Source organism: Plecotus auritus, assembly GCF_963455305.1.
Source record: "Plecotus auritus genome assembly, chromosome: 4".
NCBI classification, from domain to species: Eukaryota; Metazoa; Chordata; class Mammalia; order Chiroptera; family Vespertilionidae; genus Plecotus; species Plecotus auritus.
In genome coordinates, this window is record NC_137775.1 from 12,961,114 (window position 1) to 12,984,955 (window position 23,842).

The window sequence follows — 23,842 nt, forward strand, 5'->3', positions numbered from 1 at the left end:
ATCTTTATTAAAATTAAACTTTCAATAGTTGGTTCATGTGCCGTTTTAAGAAATAACAGAGAGAGATCCCATTTACCCATTTACCCTTTGCACTAGTAATATCTTGCAAAACTATAGTACAATATCAGAATATTAACATTGATACAGTCAACATATGAGCATACTTCAATTTATTTAACCCAGGGTTTCTCAACCATGGCACTACTGATATTGCAGACCCGACAATTCTCTGTTAGGTGGAGGGGGTCTGTCCTGTGCATTGTAAGATGTTGAGTAGCATCCCGGGCCTTGACCCCCCTGCCACTAGAACGCCCCCCGCCCCGAGTAAAGACGATCAAAAATGTCTCCACACATTGCTGAATATTGAGAAACACAGATTTAACAAACCCTAATTATTAAAATCAGATGGTATCTCTTTGGTTTATATAAAAAAGTAGAATTAGCTTGTGCTAAATCTTTGTTCACATCCATTGTTTCAATGTTTTTAAAATAAGTCTCATAATTTGTTTGTTTCATTGCAGACCGTATTTATAAAGCCCTGTAACTATTACAGCAACCAATATTAAGACAAATTCTATTGCTCCTTTCCCTTCAACCTTATTGTACTTACAGTTGATACCACACCACTTATTTCTTGCATAAACACTGCCTTGTCCTATTCCCTAATTGTTTTATGAACAATAGTATTTAATATCTGCCAAGAAATAAGTTAAATACTCCATTTAAATCTAAAACTTAAAAAACAACAACTTTATTTTGCGTAAACAAGTTCTAAAGGAATCTTTCGAGCAATGTTTGAATCTGCAGTCAGTCATTGTTTGGAAAAACAGTTCTTTTTCTCCAGGGCTCAGCTTGCCTGCCTCAGAAATTGGCAGCGGGCTTGCCTCCCAGATGGGAGGCTCTTCCGAGCTGGGCGGAAGGGTGGTTCTGAGTGGCTTGCAGGTTTCCACCACAGCCAGATGGGCCATCTCAGAAAAGTGACTTTAAATAACACCTATTGGAGGTACTTTGATCTATAAGAGAAACTTCCGGTCAGTGCGAAAATCTTGGCAAATTTTGTAAAATTTTAAAATGGTGATGTCATATGATGGGGTGTATGTGTATGTGTGTGTGTGTGTGTGTGTGTGTGTGTGTGTGTGTTTGTAGCAGTGGGAGAAAGTAGTTATATTTTTACATATCTTTTTTGGAGAAAGGTCTATTTAAATTCTTTGCTAAGTTTTAATTGGGTTATTTGTCTTTTTACAATTGAGTTATAATATTTATTATACACGCTGGATACTAGACTCTTATCAGATATATAATTTGCAAATATTTTCTCCCACTCTGTGGTTATCTTTTCAGTTTCTTTTTAGTGGCCTTGGGAGCACAGACGTTTTGAATTTTGATGAAGTCCAATTTATCTATCTGGTTATACTTTTAAAAACATGAAGGGAGCCAAGTCCATCACACCACAGACTCTGGGCCACCAAGTCTCCCTGGTGGCTTCCGGAGCTGCCTAGTAATTCATGATGCTGTTGCCTCGAGATGTCTGCTCTAAGGGATGGTAAAAGCCACAGCCTAAGGAAGAGAAGGTTCCATTCAAGTGAGAGCATCTTTAGCTACACACAGAGCATTGTGTGGAAGAGAGCTGAAGCCAGTAGCCCTCAATGTTGGCTGCACATGGGAATCCCTGAAGCATTTAAAAAGTGCTGATGCTTGGGTCCCACTCTCACTGATGCCGATGGAAGCGGTCTGCGGTGTAGCTCTAAAAACCAGACTTTTAAAGGCTCCCCTGCAGCCAGAATTGAGAGCCACTGATTCAGATTGACTCTATGTGGCTGCAAGCAGGTAGGACTAGCACCACAGGGTGAAGGTCATAAGATTACAGCTAAATAGCAAGAAACCTTGTTAGCAATCAGTCATCCAAAAGCGGGTAGGCGTTCCCCTCACTGGAGGAGCTGGACGAGAATGTGAGAGGGACGAGGTGAGGGCCTTGCACTCCAGTGCTGAGCAATGACCAGTGACCTCTAAGATCCCATTTGGTTTAACTCCATTCTGCAGTTATAGCTTATTCTTTCACTTAATCACGATGTCTTCACTCCAAACTACCTCCTGGTCTGGTCATAAATATCTGTAGCTTTCGAAAGGATATTGCTTACCCAGGCAGAACTAAATGATTAAAGGAAGCTCTCCTGCGCAACATTGATTATTTGCCTTTTCTCACTTTCCACCCTTGGAAAAAATCCATTCCCTCCCCCTGCCCCCATCAGCCCACTGTCTGCCGCTTCTCTGCCTGTTGTGCTGGCTGCTATGCTGACTGGGCAATAAAGACCACGTCCTGGGGAAGCGAATGACCCACTTCTGAAATAGACTATCTGCATTGTATAGCGTTCCTGTAAACTCATTTTACAGAACTTTTAAAATGTGGTTATTTATTTCTGTTATTACCTGACCACATCATTGAATCCAGAACAGTAAATCTATAGCAATCCAAGGAAATTATAGGGGGGAAAAAAACTTTACTGGGCTTCTCAAACCCAAACCCAGGAAGAGATTTTTAAAAATCCTCACCCAAGGATATTTTACTTTTATTTTAGAAAGAGAGAGAAGCATTGATATGAAAGAAATATAGATCAGTTGCCTCGTTGTACATACCCTCACTGGCGATTGAAGCCAAAATCTAGGTATGTGGCCTGACTAGGAATCGACCCCCCAACCTTTTTGGTGTATGGCACAACGGTCCAACCAACTGAGCCACTCAGCCAGGGCGGAGATTGACATTGAAGCTTTCCAGTTTGATGGTGTGTTGGCTTTTCAAGGTCAGAGCTTGACCAGTTATAAACTCTATCTTCTTATATTAATTGCACAAACACTTTTGAAATGGAAAGGGTATTAGTTTCCATTGGCTGCTATAACAAAATTACCACATGGTGGTTTAAAACAAGACAAACTTATTACCTCCCAATTCTGAGGTCAGAAATCTCACTGAAGTAAAATCAAGTGTCAGCAGAGCTGTGCGGCTTCTGGAGGCTCCAGGGGAGACCTGTTTCCTTGCCTTTCCAACTACTGGAGGCTGCCTGCATTCCTTGGCACCTGGCCCCTTCCTCTGCCTTGAAAGCCATCCGTATAGCATCTTCCAATCTGACTCTGCCATTCCTGCTTCCCTTGTGTGACTGGCCACCCAGGTAGTTCAGAATAATCTCCCCATCTCAAAATCCTTAATCACATCTTCCAGGTCCCTTTTACTAAGTAAGATAAAATACAGGTTCCAGGGATTCGGATGTGACCATCTTTTGGGGGCCATTACTCTGCCTACCACAGGAGAACTATTAATCACTGTGGGACAGATAAGGGTGCATTGGCTCCAAGCCAAGCTAGCCGAGACATGTGGATGTGCTCTGTAGAAGCCACATCTGGGCAATGAACACATGCTCCACCTACAGACAGTGTGCTCTGCTGATTTCCCAGATGATTTTTAAAGTAATTGTGACTTTAACAAACAAACAAACAACCCCCCCCAAAAACACTAAGTTATGTGGGTAGAAAATGAATTGGGTGGGAGGGTCACTGCAGTATCTACAGTGTGAACTATGAATTCAAGCAATATGGTGTGGCAAAAAAAAAAAGGGGGGTGACTGCAAAGTCAAAGGAGCCTAGATTTATTTATTTTTATTTTTTTAAAGATATATTTTATGGATTTTTTACAGAGAGGAAGGGAGAGGGATAGAGAGTTAGAAACATCGATGAGAGAGAAACATCGATCAGCTGCCTCCTGCACACCCCCCACCGGGGATGTGCCTGCAACCAAGGTACATGCCCTTGACCGGAATCGAACCTGGGACCCCTCAGTCCACAGGCCGACACTCTATCCACTGAGCCAAACCAGCTAGGGCAATGGAGCTTAGATTTAAATCATGGCTTCTGTTAACCCTTTAAGTAATTTGGACCAGTTTTTTTTACTCTCTCCAAACTTCAAGGTAATAAGTCTTGCCTTTTGGAGTTTTGGAAGGGATTCTGAAATTTATAAATGGTGATCAAGAGTGATGAATTTCTCTGATTAAATGTGTGGTCAGGGTTAGACATCTCTATCCCCAGATTTAGGATAAAAATCTTATTAAGATTTTGTAACTAGATGTAGCTTTTAATAATTTTTGTGTGAGTTTTCTCTTATTCCTTGTTTGAAAAGGCAAAAAAAAATGGGTTTTTAAGCATGAGAATTTAGAAAGTATGTTGTCAGTCATTTTCAACTGAATTCTTGATTCCTTCATTGCTTATAATTTTTAGATGATAGCCATAAACACAAAACATTCAAGGGTTGTTAAAATGAAATAGCAATAAATTATTTCATGATATGCATTTGTGTGCTGGTCATTCTTCAGGAAAAATAGTAGCCAATCCTGAATGTATGTGATATCCCCTTTAATAAAGAAAATGGCTTCACACATTTTGCTGTGACCTTTTCAAGGCTTAATAGTGCCACAGAATTGCTGTAATAGTTAAAATTGAAAGAAACTTCATAAGGAGAGATTATTTTTGTAGCTGTATCAAAATAAACAAGAAATTAATGGGGCGGGGTTGGGGGGAGGAAATGAACATTGTAAGTCCAAGTCCCCTTCAAACACCACTTAGGCCATTACTTTCTATGGTTCCCCACACTGAACAGAGGAAGCCACAGATAATAATATGTTAGGGAAATAAGGGATCCATCAAACTTATCCTCATATATCAGAAAAATGTTTCTATTATCCATATAGTCACTATTTTTTTAAAAAGAGAAAGATTTCAAAATTATTTGTCCAACAAGGCTATTTCAACTATCCTGGATAACGTGATTCATGCAATTTTTTTTTTTAAGAATTCCATCTGAATGTGTTCATTAGAAAACATGTTGCATGTTTTATTTTTTTTATTTCTTTATTGATTAAGGTGTTACATATGTGTCCTTCCCCCATTACCCCACCATCCCCCCCACTCATGCCCTCACCCCGCTGTTGTCTGTGTCCATTGGTTAGGCTTATATGCATGCATACAAGTCCTTTGGTTGATCTCTCCCCCTTACCCCCACCCTCCCCTACCTTCCCTCCGAGGTTTGATGGTCTGATCGATGTTTCTCTGTCTCTGGAACTGTTTTTTTTTTTTTTTCATCAGTTTATGTTGTTCATTATATTCCACAAATGAGTGAGATCATGTGATACTTATCTTTCTCTGACTGGCTTATTTCACTTAGCATAATGCTCTCCAGTTCCATCCATGTTGTACATGTTGCATGTTTTAATCTCATCTTTATACCAGATAATTTTTTTTATAATTGCTGCCAGTTACCTTTGACAAATAATTATGAAAGGTTCTGACATTGCCAGCTGCCTATTCCAGCAATCAGATTACTTCCGGCAAAGACAGGTGTGCAGCTCCAGGTTCCACCCTGACCCTCTCTGCCGGCCACTGGAAATTACGTCCCATGTGTGCCTATTTCTCTTACTGGTGTTGACGTTGGTGGTGGTATTCTTATTCTTATGAGATTTGTCAAGAAAGGTTTAGTAACTCTGGACATGGGGCTAATTTAATAATATATTAGTATGCCCTAAATTTAAAAGATCTTCATCCAGTAAATATTTATTCTATGCCTGCTATGTGCCAAGTACTGTTTTGGTGCTTAACTCTATTTATAAATAAAGATGACAAGAACACCAAGGTAGATTAGTGCAAAGGCTGAGATGCCAAACCACTGCTACTTAATAGACCAGCAATCTGAAGCATCCTTACCATCTGAGTGCCTGTGCCAGAGCGTCGGCAGAGATTGCATTATGCGTGGACCCTTTCATTAGCCGTGGATTAGAATCTGGAGCCAGGCCACCCAGTTGATCCTCTGTGGCAGTGAGCGAGTTCAGTAATGGGACTGCGCCTGAAAAGCCAGGGCAGGCGGCCTCAGCCTGTGGCAGCTGATGAGCATAAAAGCAACATGACGTATCTTATTTAGAAAAGTTCTCTCCTGAATAGACTTTCGTATTTCTTTTTGTAAGAATGGCATCTTAAAAGGCTATGAATGTTCAGTTCCTGGTTCCTAAATACAATTATAAATGGGTGATTTTTTTAGATACTTAGCTTTTATGACTCTTTTCCTATTTTTTTAAACTGTCACCAATGAGTAGAGAATCGGGAAAACTGGTCTCACTGAGGCCCCAAAGCGTTTCACCTGAAATATCAAGGCGATAGAGCAATGAATGGTTGGACTTGGTTTCCCCTGCCTGGAAACTCGGTGCAGTGTCCTGGGAAGTTTCCATCTTGCTGTCCGAGGTAGGGTAAGTGTTACTAGCTTCTACAGGGGGGAGGGAACGCTTCTCACACAGCCACTCAGGAACCCAGGCTCCTTCCATTGTGCAACTCTGCCATCCTCTAGGCAGGGATCAGCACACTACAAGTGGGAGCCAGCCCCTGCTTTTATAGATACAGTTTTATTGGATCACAGCCATGCCTATTTCTTTATATGTTATCCATGCCTGCTTTTGCCCTACAACGTCTGCACTGAATAGTTGTGATGGAGATCCCAAAAGCCTAAACTACTTGGCCCTTTAAAAAAAAGTTTGCCAGACCCTGGGCCAGGCCCTGGGCGTTCTCCCCACTGCTGTCCATGACACAGCCTAGAGGCTGTGATGGCTGGGTCTAGACTGGGCCAGGCCCTGGGCGTTCTCCCCACTGCTGTCCATGACACAGCCTAGAGGCTGTGATGGCTGGGTCTAGACTGGTGTCCATAACTTCCGCCCCATTCTGTTGGCCAGAACTCAGTCATATGGCCACACCTAATTGAAGGAAGGTTGGGAAATGTCGTCAAGCTATTTGTGCAGAAAGAAAAGAAAATGGATTTAGTGAACAAAATAGCCAGCCTCTGCCACAATAGCCATTTCCATTTGCCAGCTATTTTGAAAGGATTAGAGAAGTTGGGGACACATTTTGAGGCAAGTCGAGAATTCTAGCCAGAAGCCAAAATTCCTTCTATGTGAATCTATTCATAAATGCAACATCAAACAGGTATTTTGGAATCACATCCTCAGGACAAGCTGTGAGGGAAAATGGAATGAGATAGAGGTGCTGCAGACGTTCCTAATGGAATGGCTTGTGGTTGGACTGGGCTGCGGCCAGGAAAAAACAGCGAGCTGAAAAACCAGGAGAATGCACTGGTTGTGTTGGTCACCAGGGTGCACCGTCTGGCCCCCTCCTACACACTCAGGCTCCTAATTTTATCAGCAGACTGTATGGATCCCTCTACTCTGGACCAGAACATGAATGGCCCAGCCTCACAGAAATCAGAACATCAGTTTGCTAAGATCAAGAGCAAAGGTTGGATCAAACATTAAAGGCTGAAGCAGAGCCATCACTCTACGTGTCTCCAGGGGCTTCCGTGAATGGGAGGCTTGATCAACTTGGTCCTTAAAGTTTTGAGAGTTTTTATTCACTACTTTCTACGAAAGATAATACTGTCTCTCCCTCACTTCCTGGTTTCTGATGTATGTTTTCATATTATCACTTTTTAATAGTTCATTTCCATCAATGTAATCCCTGTGGTCTTTAAGCCACATTTCCATACTTACTGCATTTGCATCTCTGAAATGCAGGCTCTTCTTTTCTGAATTCCTTGTTTTGGTTTATCTCTCAGTTGGCTGGTATTGCCAGGAAGTAGGGCTTCCATGGGTGGATGTACAGGCTGCCTACAGTGCCATTTGCCCATTGACAGGGAATATTTTCCAGCAGATGGTGTTCAAGTGCCTTGAAGAAGGAAGACTTTATAATCACTGCAGGAGTGTCATTGGGCTAGTCTGGGTCTTCCAGGAGGTGTTCATAGAGGCTGTATATTCCACGTCTGCTGTCTTGAAAACATTTTCTTATATTTGTATTCAAAGGATAACTTTCCTAGGTTACGTTCTCTTTTTCTCGGAATTTTATAGCTACTGTGTTTGGTTTTGTTTTAATTGAGCATTGCACTCAGTTCTTTTCAATCTAATGAATGACTGGATTTTATCGTTAAGTAATTTGGGAGCTTTTTTCCCAAAAGAGCCCACAAGAGTCCTATCTCTGGGTTCTTTCTGTTTGAGAATGTCCCTGATATGTTTACACTTGTAGGTCAGCCTGGCCTGTGACCTGTTCCACTCCCGGGGGCAAAATTTCCTGGTTGCCTTGAGCTGCTCCCTCAGAGAATGACAGCCCCATTGTCCTCCTGCCTCTCTGAGAGTCTGAAGAAGTGGGAAAGGTTCTGTTCTTAAAAAACGTTCCCTTGATTTTTCCCTGAGTTAGTCACCACTTAATTAATTCCCTACAAATTGGAGACAAAACTGAAAGTATATTCACCAAAACGCGAACCCAAGTGCACAGGCAGGCAGGGTGGCAGAGCTGTCCCAAGCCCGAGCCCACACCCCAAAGTCAGACCGCCTGGGTGTGAGTTACAGCTCGCTGCCTACCAAGGGCTCCCTAGCTGTTTTGTGCTGGAGGACCCTCTGGCACTCTGGGGAAGCCTCGCGATCCCTCACAGTGTTGTTAAATGTCTAAAATAAAATACATAGCAAACAAAGCCAGCCGATTAAAATAATCACAGTATTTTACAATTTGATGAGATAGTAATATATCAAGTCACAAGATGTAGAAGCACATCTAATAAGTACCGTCATTTCGAAGCAGTGATGAGTGCAAGCAATATTGGAGAGATCTGCTGCGATTGTAAGGTGACATGCACATATATGTGATTTCTGTTAGCGACAGCATCTAAGGTACTGCTAATACCAATGTAGGTCGCTGCTCACATTTATAATGAAGAAATGCCAAATGTCAGTTAGAGGTCAGTGAAAATAAAAATCCAGGTTTTTGGGTGTGTGTGTTTTTTTTTTGTCAGGTTTGCCCTCTGAATTCTATACGGGACCCCTGATGCTGCCAATTATACAGCCTTGTGCAGAACTTCGCTTCCCTCAACCTCTCTTTCCCTATTAGCAAAACTGAGGTCACAGTAGTGGCTACCATATAACTGGTAGCATCAGGGTCCTTGTACAGAAATGAAATGGTACATGTAAATCACTTACTGCAGCGTCTGGCACAGTGAACACTCAATAAATAATGACATTAGTAAGGAGGGCAGAATTTGTAGTGCTTATATTTCATGTTCTTCACACTTTTAAGCATTGCATAAATTATGTGTTACCAAAGCAATATATGAACATTTATTTTTAAAATCATAAAACCAGAAAGCTATTTTCAGTTCAAAAATACATAAAGTTAGCAGTCTCCTCAAATAAAATGGAAATCTAAATACGAATCTCTGCCATTAAAAAATGGGACAGAATTGCAACCGGACACTAATTAGAAGGTTCTAAATGGTTTATTCTCAGTTTTAATTGACAAACATGTACACAAAGAATTGAAGTATTAGTGTCTGTTTTTATCACTATTTTTACATAAAGTTAAACTCTTCTCTCTTTACATTGCTAAGCACTGAGGCAGTTTGTACCTAGTGTTTTGTCATTTAAACATATTTGGGATGTGTGTTTTGTTTTTTTTTTTAAATAAATACATTGTAAACTATTCTGTGGGTCTCAGACCTAGCAGTGCAGCTCCATTAACTTGAATGTCAATGTCGGCTGCCACTTTCACACCCAGTTCCTTTCTGATGCTCCGTGGAACCAGGCATCTGTGTACAGGAGGGTCCCTGTTTCCCACTGCTCTGTGGCAGTCCCAGCAGTTATGGATTGTATTGGTGTTTCCTTTGGGTCCTAACGAGTCCCACCTTTAAGTGAGAGGACTGACTTTATGTAAGAATTAAGCTCCAGGTGACAGGCATCATGCATGTATGTTCTGTGCTGGATCCCTGGTGTCTAGTACAGTGCCTGGCATGGTAGGTATTCATCAATTATTTATTCAGTGAAAGGCTTATTTCTATAAGAAACATTTGAGGTTAAACTTCAATTTTCTAGTCTAAACATTATCTAGGAACGTTCACATAAGAAGCAAAAAAGCTTTTGATTGATGTGGTCTCTGCATCTCAAGTCAATGAAACCAGCTAAAAAACAAAAAATCTAGCTCCCACAATAGCAAGTCATTGTTTTGATTCATTCTTCGATTGAACTGATGGGTGGCTTAGGGAACATCTCAGAGGAACATGGAGGCTCAACAAGAATATTAGAAAAAAAAACAATTATCAAATTAACTTTCCCATAATCACGTGTGTCCAGAGAAAGAAACCATAATACTCAGAGGCCAACTGGATAGTAAAAGAAGGTTCTTTCCAAGTGACAAAAATCCTTATAGCTTGGTGCTGAGGAATGGTGCCTATAGCTGGTTAGAGAGAGACACACATAGATAGTTGTGGCTATATCAGTTCATGAATGTCAAATTTAGGAGACACCTCTGGATTTTGATTTTTTTAAATGTGTTTGCTAATATATAACAGTATCATAACCCAAATTTCATATTGTTTTAAAGTCTTAAGACATTACATAATTTACTTTCTTTTCAATTTCATATTGTTTTAAAGTCTTAAGACATTACATAATTTACTTTCTTTTTATGATAATCCAAACACTGAGCTTATAAGCCAGGAGATTATTATTTGCATTGACACATAAAGAGGAAAAAAGAAATTAACAGTATCATTGAATGTCACATTTTTCTAGCACTCCATGGATTTCAAGGATCTTGCAATACTATGAATATATAATAATAATGATGTTGAAGATTTTATTATGGAATAACTAAATATCATGGGCCCAATGCCAATGCTCCTCAGTGATATTCTGGAATTAAAAAGTGAGTGTTGAGGGCTACATAAGAGAACATGGCACCTATCTATCATGTACTGAACTTCTTATTTAAAAAATATTGATTAACCATTAAAATCATCATATGATTTCTTCCTTGACAGCTTCCATATCATGGTATTCTTTGCAATAAATTACTTGTCCATTTATTTCATTTTTCTGTCTTTCCTGCCATCACTGGGTAAATGTAAGAGAAGGAAATAAAGATTCCAATATGGTTGCAGGAGAGTTCATTTTTCATTTTGTCAAGGGGTTTCCCCATCCTGCAGCCATGGTAGTATTTCTTTATGATCATTCATTGCTATGAATTAAGAAAGAATAGCTTCTTAGTTCATCAATAATCCATTAAGGTTGTTCCAAGATATGTTGGATTTGAGTTCTTCCCCTGTTCAATAGAGATGTAGATTGTTCTTAGAAGCTTGTAATTTTCTTTGTAGTGTCTTTATCTGGTTTTGGAATTAGGATAATGTTGGCTTCATAAAATGAGCTTGGAAGTCTCCTCCTCTTGAATTTTTGGGGATAGTTTGAGAAGGATAAGTGTGAGTTCTTCTTTGAATATTTGGTAAAATTCATTTGTGAAGCCATCTGGTCCAGGACCTTTGTTTGTTGGGTGGCCCCATTTCTAATTACAACCACATGGGAGTCATGGCTTCAACATACAAACTTGTGGGTGGGGGGAGAAGGCACAATTCAGTCCATAGCGCCCAGGAAAATCTACCATCTTAATATCCTTTACTTAATCACATCTGCAAGACCTATTTCCAACTAGGGTAACTAACATTTGAAGGTTCCAGGGATTAGGATGCATTTTTTGGGGCCACTTTTCAGCTAACCAACCAAGGAAGCAAGATAAATTGCTAACTCACATATACTCGTGCGTATTCCAGTGTGATATGTGCCAAGGGGGGAGTCGCTGCTCAAAATTAATAAATAAGGTGAAAACAGAATAGGAATTTATGAAGATTTCTGTGACTTCTGTAATTATGCATCATTGTAAGAAAACTGAACATGAATAAATCCAAACACCAAGCCTATAAGCCAGGAGATTATTATTTGCATTGACACAAAGCCTCCCATTCCGGATGGATTGATTGTTGTGATGCTTTTTAGTAGTCAATTATACAAATGCATTTTCAGTTCAGTTTGGTTCAGAAATGGCTCTTGAGGAGAGTTTTTATATCTGTTTTTGCTCTAGCATTTACTCTTTGTAATGTAAAGCTAACAATAGCTGACATTTACTGGATATTTACTATGTGCCACACACTACTATTATCCTTAGTTAACTGGTGAGTGACTAGAGGCATGGAGAGGTAAGAAACTTGTGCAAGATCACAAAAGGAAATTGAAAACAGAGATGAAATGCCAGAATTCTGACTCTAAAACCCACACTATGAACCACCACTTGATATTTCCTGGGAAAGATCATTAAACACCCCATTTCTAAAACTTGCCACGGAGATAAATTGTTATGAAAGTTTACATCAGCATCAAGAGCTTGTATAACAGATTTTTTAAAATCATCAATTGTATTAGGTTATTCAGAGAAACATAGCCAGAAAGACATGTGTGTGTTTGTGTGTATTTATATCCATATATCTATAGAAATAGAGATTTTTATTGTAAGGAATTAGCTCATGCTACTGTAGAGGCTGGCAAATTCTAAATCTGAAGGACAAGCCAGCAAGCTAGAGACCCAGGGAAAGTTAGTATTGCATCTCGAGTCCAAAGGCAGAATTCCTTCCTTCTTGGGGGACCTCAGGCTTTTCTTAAGGCCTTCAACTGATTGGATAAGGCCCATCCACATTATTGAGGGTAACCTGCTTTAGTCAAAGTCTACTTATTTAAAGTTAGTCTCATCTGCAAACTACCTTCACAGCAACATCTAGATAGGTGTTTGACTAAATACCTAGGTACTGTGGCCTAGCCAAGTTGACAAATAAAATTAACTATCTCAAGTGTATGTCTATCAGCTCTGCCATATAGCCATCTCTTTAAATCATACTTAATCTTGAAATAAAGACAGTAACAAGATCACAGTTTTGTCTGACATGAGACAACTATCCTGCACACAACTGAAAACACACTAACATTTCCCATAGAAGAGGATGCAAAGAGTCACATCTTGGGGGATGTGACTCTTTTCCTTTATATCTGTAACTTAAATATTATGATGTAAAGGTAACAATACTTGAATACTCTAATGAAAACTCAACACATCTTATGGCAAGGGGGTAAGAGAAAGGGGAAAACAAAGTTATTTCATACACACACAAATATATTCATAACAAAATAAGGTACAAATACTCATGAAAATTGCAGTTCTCATTTCTGTAAATGGTCATGTGACTTACCTGATATTTATAACTACCTTCTTCTACTATTTTTTCTGTATTATATTTGTCCTCAGCTGGTCATTGGTTAGTTACATGGTGAGGTGACTCATCCTTCATTGAGCAGGGTCTGGGCCATTGATAGTCCTACCTGAATTGGGATGTTGAAATTTTCCACTGACTTGTTCACAGGGCACGGTAATACTTAGAGATGCTTATGGGATCTTTTGGATTCCAGATATACTCTTCTTTACCTCCATTGTGACACAGCAGCCCACTTTCCCCTTGGTATCCAAGATCAATCACCCCACCATGTCAGCACAGTAACAAGAACCCCCTTTTTACCTGTTGGTTGAGAAGCATGAGGAGCCCAAAGTGGCTGGGTGGTGGTCTTAACTATCAGAAGGTCTTAACTATCAGAAGTTCCATGGAATAATTTTTGTGTTTTCCGGTGGAAACATTCCTGTCTTTGGCACTAAGACTTTTAGATCAGCAAAGCATAAGGTTGCAGTGACAGGAAGCAAAATTGCACTAGTGGATCACTAGGGGTGATAGTGAGTGGGGCCACTCCCATTTCTAGCTCTTGATTCCATTGTATTGCGGCCGGGATTCTCTGAGATGTGTTGAGCAGCAACACTACCACGTCTATAAATTGTCTTTCACTAGCTTAATATTAAGTCTCCTACAAAATTAATCCAGCCCAGTGTGTATCTCTGTGTTGTGTGGAAGGAAAATAGATATCTTGTGATGCAAGAATCCAAACGGCATGAAGGCCACTGCTCAGTGTACCCTGCACACAAATATATTCCCTTTTTTGAATCCTGATACTAAGACTGATGCATGGCAAGGTGACATAAAGGAGCCATCACACAGCCTTTGTTGTCACTGAACCTATAATTAAATACTCCCATAGAGTTGTCCCCTTTTATTGCACTTGAGGCTTGACTTTATGGTCTTCATTTGTGGGACTAACAGAGAATAGAAATCTGCACAAACGAGGAATCCTATCAGTTCATCACACCAAGTGAAAATGTCTGTTTGTCATATAAAAGATAATGGCAGAAATCCATTTTTAGCTCCCTGTTGCTGTACTCATGTGTGAAATTACCCACAGGGGAAGATATTTGCCTGGGATAAAAACCTTTATTGGCCTTAGATGTGATTGACTACACAAATTATGCTGCCAAATGAATTGGTTTTGAAAACCAAACCAAAGGCCTCATAAATCAGACGGGAAAGGCAGTGGGGGGTACAGCCTGTACCTGGTGACAGCGTCAGGACACAGAGCAGCAAGGACCCTGGCTGCTGCTTCTCTCCTTAACAAAGCAGTGTTTAGAGGATAGGTTATTTCCCAAATATTTAAATCTGAGCCATGCTGTGGTTTTCTGATATGGATGAAGAGACCATTTAGTATTTTGACTGGGGCACTCGCTGATTTATTTTCTCTGTAGTTCAGATGAATTTGGGGTTATTTTCTCACTCCTACTTGGAGAAAGAATGAGAGGTGAGGTGTGGGGGTAAGTGTTCTTGGTCCTTAAAGACAACCGATTATGGTGTTTGATGGTAGAGTGTGTGCCATGCCCACATTTGGTATTCTCCATGCTGTGACCTAGGAGAAATAAATATTGCAATATTTAACCAGAGAGCTTTATCCCTTTTCTTCTAAAAAAAAAATGGGGAAAAGAGAAGAGGAGAAATGAGAAGAGGCAAGAATAGGAGACAGAGCAGGTACAAGGCAGATCTAAAAACTTTGAAAAAGCTCTGTCCTCTCCAGGCAATTTATTTTCAGTTTAGTAAACACAGCAGCAGAACTTTTGCATTTTTAATACTCTTAATAATAATACAAATGATTTTGTTAATTCAGTGCAGAGCCCAGTTTAGGAGGTCGAGCATCAACTTGTTTATGTTGGCATTTCTGCGGAGCCAGGTCTGTCTAGTTTCCTTGCCTTGAATAGCAACTGGCTCAGACCCAGCAGCCATAGATCAAAATCAGGCAGAGCCTTTCGCCTCAAGATCCCAACCAGGCCCTGACTTACAGCCTCCTCTGGTTCTGCTCCCCACCATTCCACTCTCAAGCTCCGGGTGTGGTCCACAACCCTCTGAGACACACATGGTGGCCGAGGGATGCGTTGAAATTGCTGAGCTGTCCTCTCCCTTCCACCCCAGGACACTCAGCAGATTGGCTTTTCCCCTTCCTAGATTGTTGCCCAAAGGGTTGACCCTTCAGTCCATATGTAAAGTGGGCACTCAAGAGAACTTGGGCTCCCCAAATCCATTTATATCAGCTTCTTCAAAATTGGACTTTGAAACACTATACTAGCATTGCATTTCATTAATGAAATGATGATGATACCAAGATTCACTCTTTTAATTGGCATTTCACTTAGTTACTGATGGGTCTTCAAACTACTCTATTACCTAGAACTTCCGAACTGTGTAAGCTGGTTCTTTTTTCAGACAGAATTGGGCTTATTTATTCCTTCTTGGTCTAGAATCATGCTTATATGTGCCCGTTGATTATCTTTATATGTGCATTTTATATCACAGAGCATGGAAGTTTGTGGGAAAGAATATTTTTTAAGCATTGCAGAGTATTCAGGACAGTTTAAACAAACTTAATTAAAAGTCTAATTTTTTTCCCCAGGCATAAATTGTCTGCTGAAATACCAGGCCAGTCTCCCTACCCAGAAATTCTCCCACAGCTCTTAAACCTCACATTTACCAGCCTGTGCCGTACAACCTTGGGACTGACCAGTCACTGCCCTTTATCATTCGACTCAGCTTTGGTTGCACTGACTGCTGAAGCAACCACTAAGTCTGCAGATTTCCAGATTCTTCCCTCCTAGATGTTTTCTGCTAAAGAGTAAAAAATGTGGAAAAGCTTAATTATATCTAGTTCTTGAATAAGAACTAGAAAGGAAATCATTGTAGCCACATATCCTTTGTGTATGTGGAAAACCTCCACATTAAAGCTATGTCTAAGAACACTTAAAAATATCCTCAAATTCATTTCTGAGTAGCTTCCTTATGCAGTTCGGAAATTAGTTTCAACACTTACCATTACCATGTCTCCAAATGGTATTCCTCTTTCAGTGTCGGGCTCATATCCAATAAAGCCCTCTTGTTTGGGCAAGATGATCGTCTTTTGAAACTTTAGCAATGATGCTACTTTTGAGCTATGGTCTGAGATATTGGGTTATTTCCTTCTTCCCTTCATCGGAGATAGTCTTGGGAACACCGGAGCGCTTGAAGGCAGTGTACCTGGCTTATCAGTTACACAGGAGAAGCCTTCAAGGTAATGTTCCCTCACTCTTCTCAGGTTCTTCTCAGGAAAGTTCAGAAGGCAGGTTCTATCACATGAGCAGTAGCAGCTCTCACGTGTGTGTGTGTGTGTGTGTGTGTGTGTGTGTGTGTACAAAAATTTGAGAAAGAGAGAGAATACATACTGGCTCACTTTAGAATAGAATCATTATTTTGTTGGTTGTTGAGTTCTGCACCCCCCTTTCCTCCTACCTGTTGAGAAACTACTTCTTTACCTGTATCTTTTTTCTTTCTACTTTGACCTTGTTTTCTTCCTCCTTCCAACTGTATTTTCTCTGATCTTTTCTTCTAGTTCTCCAAGTTAGACCTAACTTAGATCTAAACTCTTCTTACTTCTCAGATAACTCCAAGAGCTTTACACAAGCCCTGTACCCCCCTTTCCTCAGGGACCTCACCAACTGCTCTTCTTACTTCTCAGATAACTCCAAGAGCTTTACACATGCCCTGTACCCCCCTTTCCTCAGGGACCTCACCAACTGCTCTTCTTACTTCTCAGATAACTCCAAGAGCTTTACACAAGCCCTGTACCCCCCTTTCCTCAGGGACCTCACCAACTGCTCTTTTCCAGGTCTTTCCTCTACCTCACGAGTGACATGGTTTCTGTTTCCATGGAATCTTTGTTTTTTGTTTTGTTTTGCAGATGGAACTGTGGAACATCTCTTTGTAAGAGCTCAAATAAAATGTTACTTTTAATTATTTGTTTAAACAAAATTGGTTCTGATCATTAATAGGCCCAAGGGAAGTCATTGAGCAAAAGTGACCAGAGTCCAACAGTAGGCACCTTGTAGAAGCCACATTGCACCCAGGCATACACATTGAGGAACTTTTTTAAAGTGCTCTCCCAGGAAATAAGGACAAGACAGAAGCCAGACCCACCATACTGCGTGGCGGGTACATACATTCACTAAAAGTAGAGCTTTAACCTACAGTCATTTCATCCTTCACTTTCCACCTGTGAGGCTTGCCCGTGTGCACCTCTGCTCACCCCTGTCATCTTCTTAGGCAAGCTAGAAAAGGAAAGCTGCCCTTGAAAATTGCTCTCTTCCTCACACAGTCTAGTTGATATGTTTATAAATATACTTTGAAATCGCTTTCAAACCATGTGGCTTTCTACTTTGTATAAGCGTAGGCTCATTAAAGTCATTAGTTTATTAAACTCAACTCAGAAGTTTAATACCAAAGCTAAAATGGAAATTTGGTCTGTCCTTCATTGATGTGCTGAATGTCCCATTAGCTAACGAGTAATCATATTGAGGCAGCAGCGGGCTAAGTGCTCAGTTTCATCCCTAGCTGGAGGTTAAAGAGCTTTGTCCAGCCTTCTCAGTCTTCATGCTACCTCCTCTGGACCACGGCTGTGTCCCAGTCAGATCGCCCTAGGCAACACACAGGTTTTCTTCTTTTGCACCTTGGGTGCTTTCTGACCCTCGTTAGCAAAGAGACACATCACGGTGGACAACGGCAGCAGCAAAGTAAGCGGAGCGTGCAGTGTGGTAGTGTCATGCAAGGTGCGTCCTGTCTCAGCTTCTCAAAGCTACAAGTCAGAGAAAATGCAGGCAGAAGTGTGTCAGCAACACAGAACATACAGCATCTCCTGATCGCTTCCCGTTGGCTGAGGGAGGATAGCAAGTACACTCCAGACAACAGCCCATGTTCTTACATGGAGACAGCGAGCCTCTACCTGAAATTTGCCTTATCTGCAGCTCAGAGGTGGCTCTCAGTCCTCCGTCAGAGTTCCAGAGGAGCCCCTGTTCTCCTTGCTTAGGGAAATTGAAAGGAGAATTTCTTTGCAGATAAGTTAAACAGCTGGGAATATACAGAATTTTTGTTAGATTGATTAGGTTTGTTTGTTTTTAATGGGATGCTCTATCAGGGTAAGTGTGGCATCCAGAACTGAGGGTCATCCTATTAGGTGCCCTGATTAAATTGTTTTCTTATCAATCTATAAAGGAAAATAAGCAGAAACTTTTTCTGACTTTTTAACAAGTCCAACCTTCCTGTTGCTATTTCTAACTTTCAATTTTTATCCAGATTCATTGAAATGCTGGGCCTTACTGCTCCTTTTGTGGGCTAATGTTTAAATGAAAGCTTTCTCTACTGTCTATTAATAAAATTTCTTGGGTGACTTCCAAGATGTCTCTACCATATAAAACCCCATGCTATCAATATTTTGACAGTTTTAGAGGGAATTTTGTATGAATTAAATGGAAAGGCATTGGAAATAGAGTATAGGTTTTGAAAATGCAAGTCATTAACAAAATATTTGAGATGATGGTCAAATTAGGAACAAATTCGTTTCATTCACCAAACTTTTAGATTAAGGATGAATCTCTTGAGTGTAGAATTTTAGGAATCACATTTAGGGGTAAGATTATATACAACAGTACTGAGTTAGGGGGTCTTCTTTTCCTATTAACTATTTCAAATTAAGTGAAGCTGTTACAAGCTGAGTCTTGCATATAAATCCATCTGAGGAAGTATTATCATATGGTTTCCTTTCTGGAAAGAAAATCAGAAAATGGCCTTTAGTCTTAGCTATCTTGCTGCTGCTAAAAAAATAAATAAATAGAAGGAAAAGAAGAAAGGAAAAGACCCAGCATCATGGCAGGAACGTTAGCCACAGGACTATCTTTTCTTTGTGCCATTTTCAAAACTGCCTTTCCTGTTATAACCATCTTTTAACTCTTTATTGTAATCTTGCAACTTACTTTGTAGATTTCTGGATCCTTTTCCTCTTATCCTTTCTTCCAGCTTCCAATTGACTTTTGTCCTTTATTTTCCCACCAGTTTTTAGTTCTTTTAGAATATGAGCATAAGAAAATAAAATAGGAAAATCAAATTGATCTTTTTTCCCTTGGATGCAGACTGTGGTCAAGATGGGGATAATAGCTATGGACTAAAATGAGATTTGGCCAGCCATAGTGCCTTGTATTATTCTTAGACAATAATATCCCTGCTTCTCCACTGAGACTATTAAGTCCTTGATGGTAACAACCATATGTTTCCATTTCTTTTTCCCAGTAAAAAGTTCAACGTTTGATATAGAGAAGAAACTGTTTGTTGAACGTAGTGAATGAATGAAAGAAACTACAGAAATGGCAGCACATATTGTCACCTCACTCTTCCCCAGTAATTACTCAAGTAGATTCTACCCATGTAACTACTCAAGAAGGTTCAGAAGTGGTAGTTTTTAACAGATATGTAAATTCTTGGGCACTTGTATGAACCATTATTCTGTTGTTGTTTTTTATTACAAAACTCTATCAACTGTCAAGCAAGGAATTTAGGAAGCAAAATTCTATAGATATAACCCTGTTTGGTTTTGTTTTTAGGTTAGGGGGTCAAGAATGGAACGCTATAGTTTTTTTCCACCCAAGGATAATCTAATGCAAAGATAGTCAAATAACAGAGTGTGAATTGGATTAGGGGAAATGAGAGTGCCCAGGGAGCTGTGTCAGGGAGGGATCTGGTGTTCATGGCTTCATTACAACATCAAATGGAATATCTATGTTTCTGCTGGGTTTAATGAAGCCAACAACAGCCCACTCTTTGTTGAGCGATACTGGAGATTTTTGGCTTTTAACCTGATGTGTTTTAATTTGTGCTTACTAGCTCTCCCACATCCAGTACTCAGGCATTTTAGGGATAGTTAGCTAAGTGTTCCTCTGTGTTAGCCACAGAGTCGAGAAAAAAAATATAAGGAGACTCAATAAGAGCAAGGCAGTTTAGGAAGAGCAAATTAACCTCCATCAAGAGCATTGACCCGCTCATCAAGCGCCTGGTCTAAGAGGAAGCGAGTCCACCTGGGCCTCCCTGTGCTTCTTTAATGTATAAATGGTTCCCCTCTGAATGCTGATTAACTTGCTGTGGTGTTTCTTAGTTTTCAGGACTTTATCTCCTGTCCTTCTTCACCATCCTCATCGGGCTGGTGCTCTACTCCTCCACCTCCACGTACATAGCCCAGGACCCCCGGGTGTACAAGCAGTTCCGCAACCCTTCGGGACCTGTCGTGGACTTACCAGCCACAGCTCAGGTGGAGCCTTCGGTCACCTACACCAGCCTGGGCCAGGAGACCGAAGAGGAGCCCCACGTCCGTGTGGCCTAGGCTGAGGCCCTCCCCCGCCCACTGAGCACAACTCAGTGGCCACGCGTTCGCCCATCATCTCTGTATTGTACATAGAGAAAGGTATTTATCAGGTGCAGTTTACACGGGTGGACTGCAAGGTAGCAAATCCAAAAGCCTGTCAAAGGCACAAGCTAGGAAGCATCACTGGAGACAGGCTCTGGCCCACCTGACTTGGAGAGATGCCCCGCTTGTGTGTATCCAGATCACAACGCCCCTGCATTAATTACTGTGAACATTTTTGGATCAAAAGCAACTGTTACTATTATCACTTGGATTATTGTCGTTGCTCTTATAACGCCTAGTTTCAGGAGGATGTTTTGTACACTTGAGGGAAACTATTGCCAGACCACCCACATGTAGTTTACATAAATCCCACTTTTCTATAGCAAGTCACTTTTTAAGAATCATACTTCATTTTGTGTGCACAGTCTATGAGTGCTGCCGGCCACAGGAGCCCCACCCTGAGAAGTGTCCCTATCCTGGGGACTTGGTGGCTCACGGTTTCCTCTGTTACTTTTGGATTGTCTGCTCAATAAATATTTCTTGCTGTGACCCTTGTGGGGAGGGGCAACTGACCATATACTTCTCTATTCTAGGAATAGATATCGCCTTTTTATATTTTGATCTCTGATTATTCCCGGCCATTGTCTTTCTGTTGTGCCACCTTAGATAATGCCATTCAAGTCTCTGAAATAACGGGATAAGGAATGTTCCATTTCTGTGGCTTATGGGAAACCCCGGGAGTAATATAATGTATGTTTAGGGGAATATATATTTTTTAAAATCCTGCTGCCTCTTCCTATATCCTCTCTTCAAAAAATAGATTTGCTTTTCTCTTTTCCCCTAGATTATCTTTAGTGATATGGAAATTAATCAAGGTGTTGGCAAAAGCCATGGTCCTCTGTCCTTTTAATTGTGTGACACCCCTTCTGAAATACACAAGCATGCAGCTACCTTTATTGTGGCCTCCAGACAAAGTCAAGGTGCTGATATGGAATGGAGCAGTCTCTGACAAAGCTCCACTGATCTGGCCACTTTGTGGTGGTAAAGATGTCACCCATGAGAAAGTCTGGCATGTCAGTCATATTTGGCATCCATTCATTAACAGACTATATCAACTTAGCATTCTTATGGAGACAGAGAATATTACAAGGTCCTGATAAGGCTCTGAGGGATATGTCACTACTCTAATTCTGTTCAAAGGGCCCTTAAATTAGCCCTTTTCCAAACACAGGAAATAAGAACCACCGCACATCTCTATGATTTAGAAATAGATTCTATGTGTCAGTATGGGAAATGGTCTTTACATCTGGCTGGCTTCACTATCATTCAAAAAGATCCTTAATAAAGTTACAGGGTTTGTAAAGGAAAAGTAAATGCTTATAAAACTTTGGGCAATTAAAATCAATGAATCTTAAGCAAGGAAAGCAGAACACCAAAGGGGTCTCTGTACGGCAGAAGGACAGATGGCAGCCTAGTCGGGATTCCCAGATAGCCTGAGCGAGGCCTCCTTAGGAAGGCAAAAGCACCCCATGCTGTCAGTCAGCACTCACGGCCCCTCCGCCTGCCTTCTACTCTGGGCGTGGGTAGTCCAGCCCTTGCAAATGGAGAAGAAAAAGTACCTTTTCTGATATGCAGATCTTGTGCGCATCTGTGTCCAGCCCCTTTAGAAACATGTTTTATTTTCTCTGGGGGGGAAAAACAACAACAATGTGAAAACTACGTCAAGTCAAAACAGCTTTGCCAATGTCTGCTTTCCGCTACCTTTAAAACCAATTAAATACCTTTCTCTCAGTATTTCATCCATTCAGATCTGAAGACCTTTAAAGACTGTGGTTTTATTTTTGTGTTTACATTCCTTTGGTTTGCATAATTTGCTTGATTTATTGCATTTTTAGTATTTATTTTAAGCCAAATGTTTTAGCCTTTTTTAATTCATTTTTTGTGTGACACTAATTTGTAGATGCTTAGTAAAATCTTAGGAGAAATAAGTGGCTGAAAATTTTCCTAGTCGACTCAATGGACTGGGAATCTTTTTTTAAAATTTAAATTTCACAAAGGTTTGGCAATCAGTGGATGGCTGAAAGTTGCCATCTGAATTATTTTCTAGGATATTTCAATTGACTCCACTGTATGAAAACCAAGTGTGAATGTTAAGGTGAATTCCCTGTATACGCTTTATCATCCAGTGTCCTTATACACAAGACTTTCATGCCCCTGGGGAACCTCACAGTGTTGGTTTGTCTCCATTTAGAAAGGCTGATCACACTGAATTGTCTGAGATCCGGAGTTCCCATCAACTCTTTGGAACAAAAAATGATAGCAGGAAACACACTTTTTTTCTGTATAAAAACATCTATCCTTTGGGAGTGGGGTGGGAAATGGGTGTAGGACATTAACTCTAGCTGTTTTCATTTCTGAAATGTCATAACCTCAGTAGACACCAGCAAAAAGTTCAGCTTTTCAATGCATCACCCCACCCTCCTCCATGAATGAGACTAGCAATTCGTACAGAATTTGATTGGACAAGCGAATCACAGCTTTCCTGAACCCCACCTAGAGATGAGTGGAGGTTCTCACTGCCTCAACGAAAACTTGCACTGGCGACAGAGCTTGCCTTGGTCACGTCTTCTCACATCTTTAAATTCTGAAATTCACAACCAGGTAGACCAAGCAATAGAAAACTTTGCACCACTGTGTCCCATGAAAATGTTTCCATGTTTAGTTTAGATATTGCTAACGTGTGCTATTAACCTTTTGAGAAGCGTGTAGTATTGTTTGTTTTGCGTTTGTTATGATTTATAACCACTTAGTAGTCCCCAGCTAGCTACCAGTACAGATTTTACCCCATGGGTAGGATTCTATTGTCAAGCCACATAACAAAGCACACTAATCCAGACACTGCAAATGGAAAATACGAACCAAAAGAAAAAAAAAGAAAAGAAAAGAAAAGAAAGAAATTTACACCTGTAAGTTGAGCAAACTCTCCATTTTTTGATATTTGCATGCTCCCCTACGGACTGGCTGTGGCAATGTAATGCCTGTATAATGTTTTCAAATAAAAATAAATGCTTTATGAAAGCTCTGAGCTCTTGGTTTTCTTGAGTGTTTGTCTGCACTATGACGACCCTGGAAGCAGCTCCCGTGGGAGGCCAGAAATAGCACGAAAGTCGATAGCAGGGAACATGTCAAAATAAAAACCAGAAAGAAAATATTTCCAAATTAGGAAGGGCACAGTTGTCCTCAGAACTGTACTTTCAAAGAGCCAAATTGAACATGTTTGTGATTTGCAAAAT

At 40.5% G+C, this 23,842-nt stretch overlaps 1 protein-coding gene across 1 annotated transcript in view; it reads left to right on the forward strand.

Annotated features, from left to right (window-relative positions):
- SLC35F1 (solute carrier family 35 member F1) overlaps positions 1–23,634 on the forward strand; it is a 290,981-nt gene extending 267,347 nt beyond the window's left edge. Inside the window, exon 8 of the mRNA XM_080664512.1 lies at positions 20,301–23,634. Coding sequence (XP_080520638.1) covers positions 20,301–20,525 — 225 coding nt within the window. The 3' untranslated portion in view covers positions 20,526–23,634. The remainder of the gene's footprint in view (positions 1–20,300) is intronic.
- The last annotated feature ends 208 nt before the right edge of the window (positions 23,635–23,842 follow it).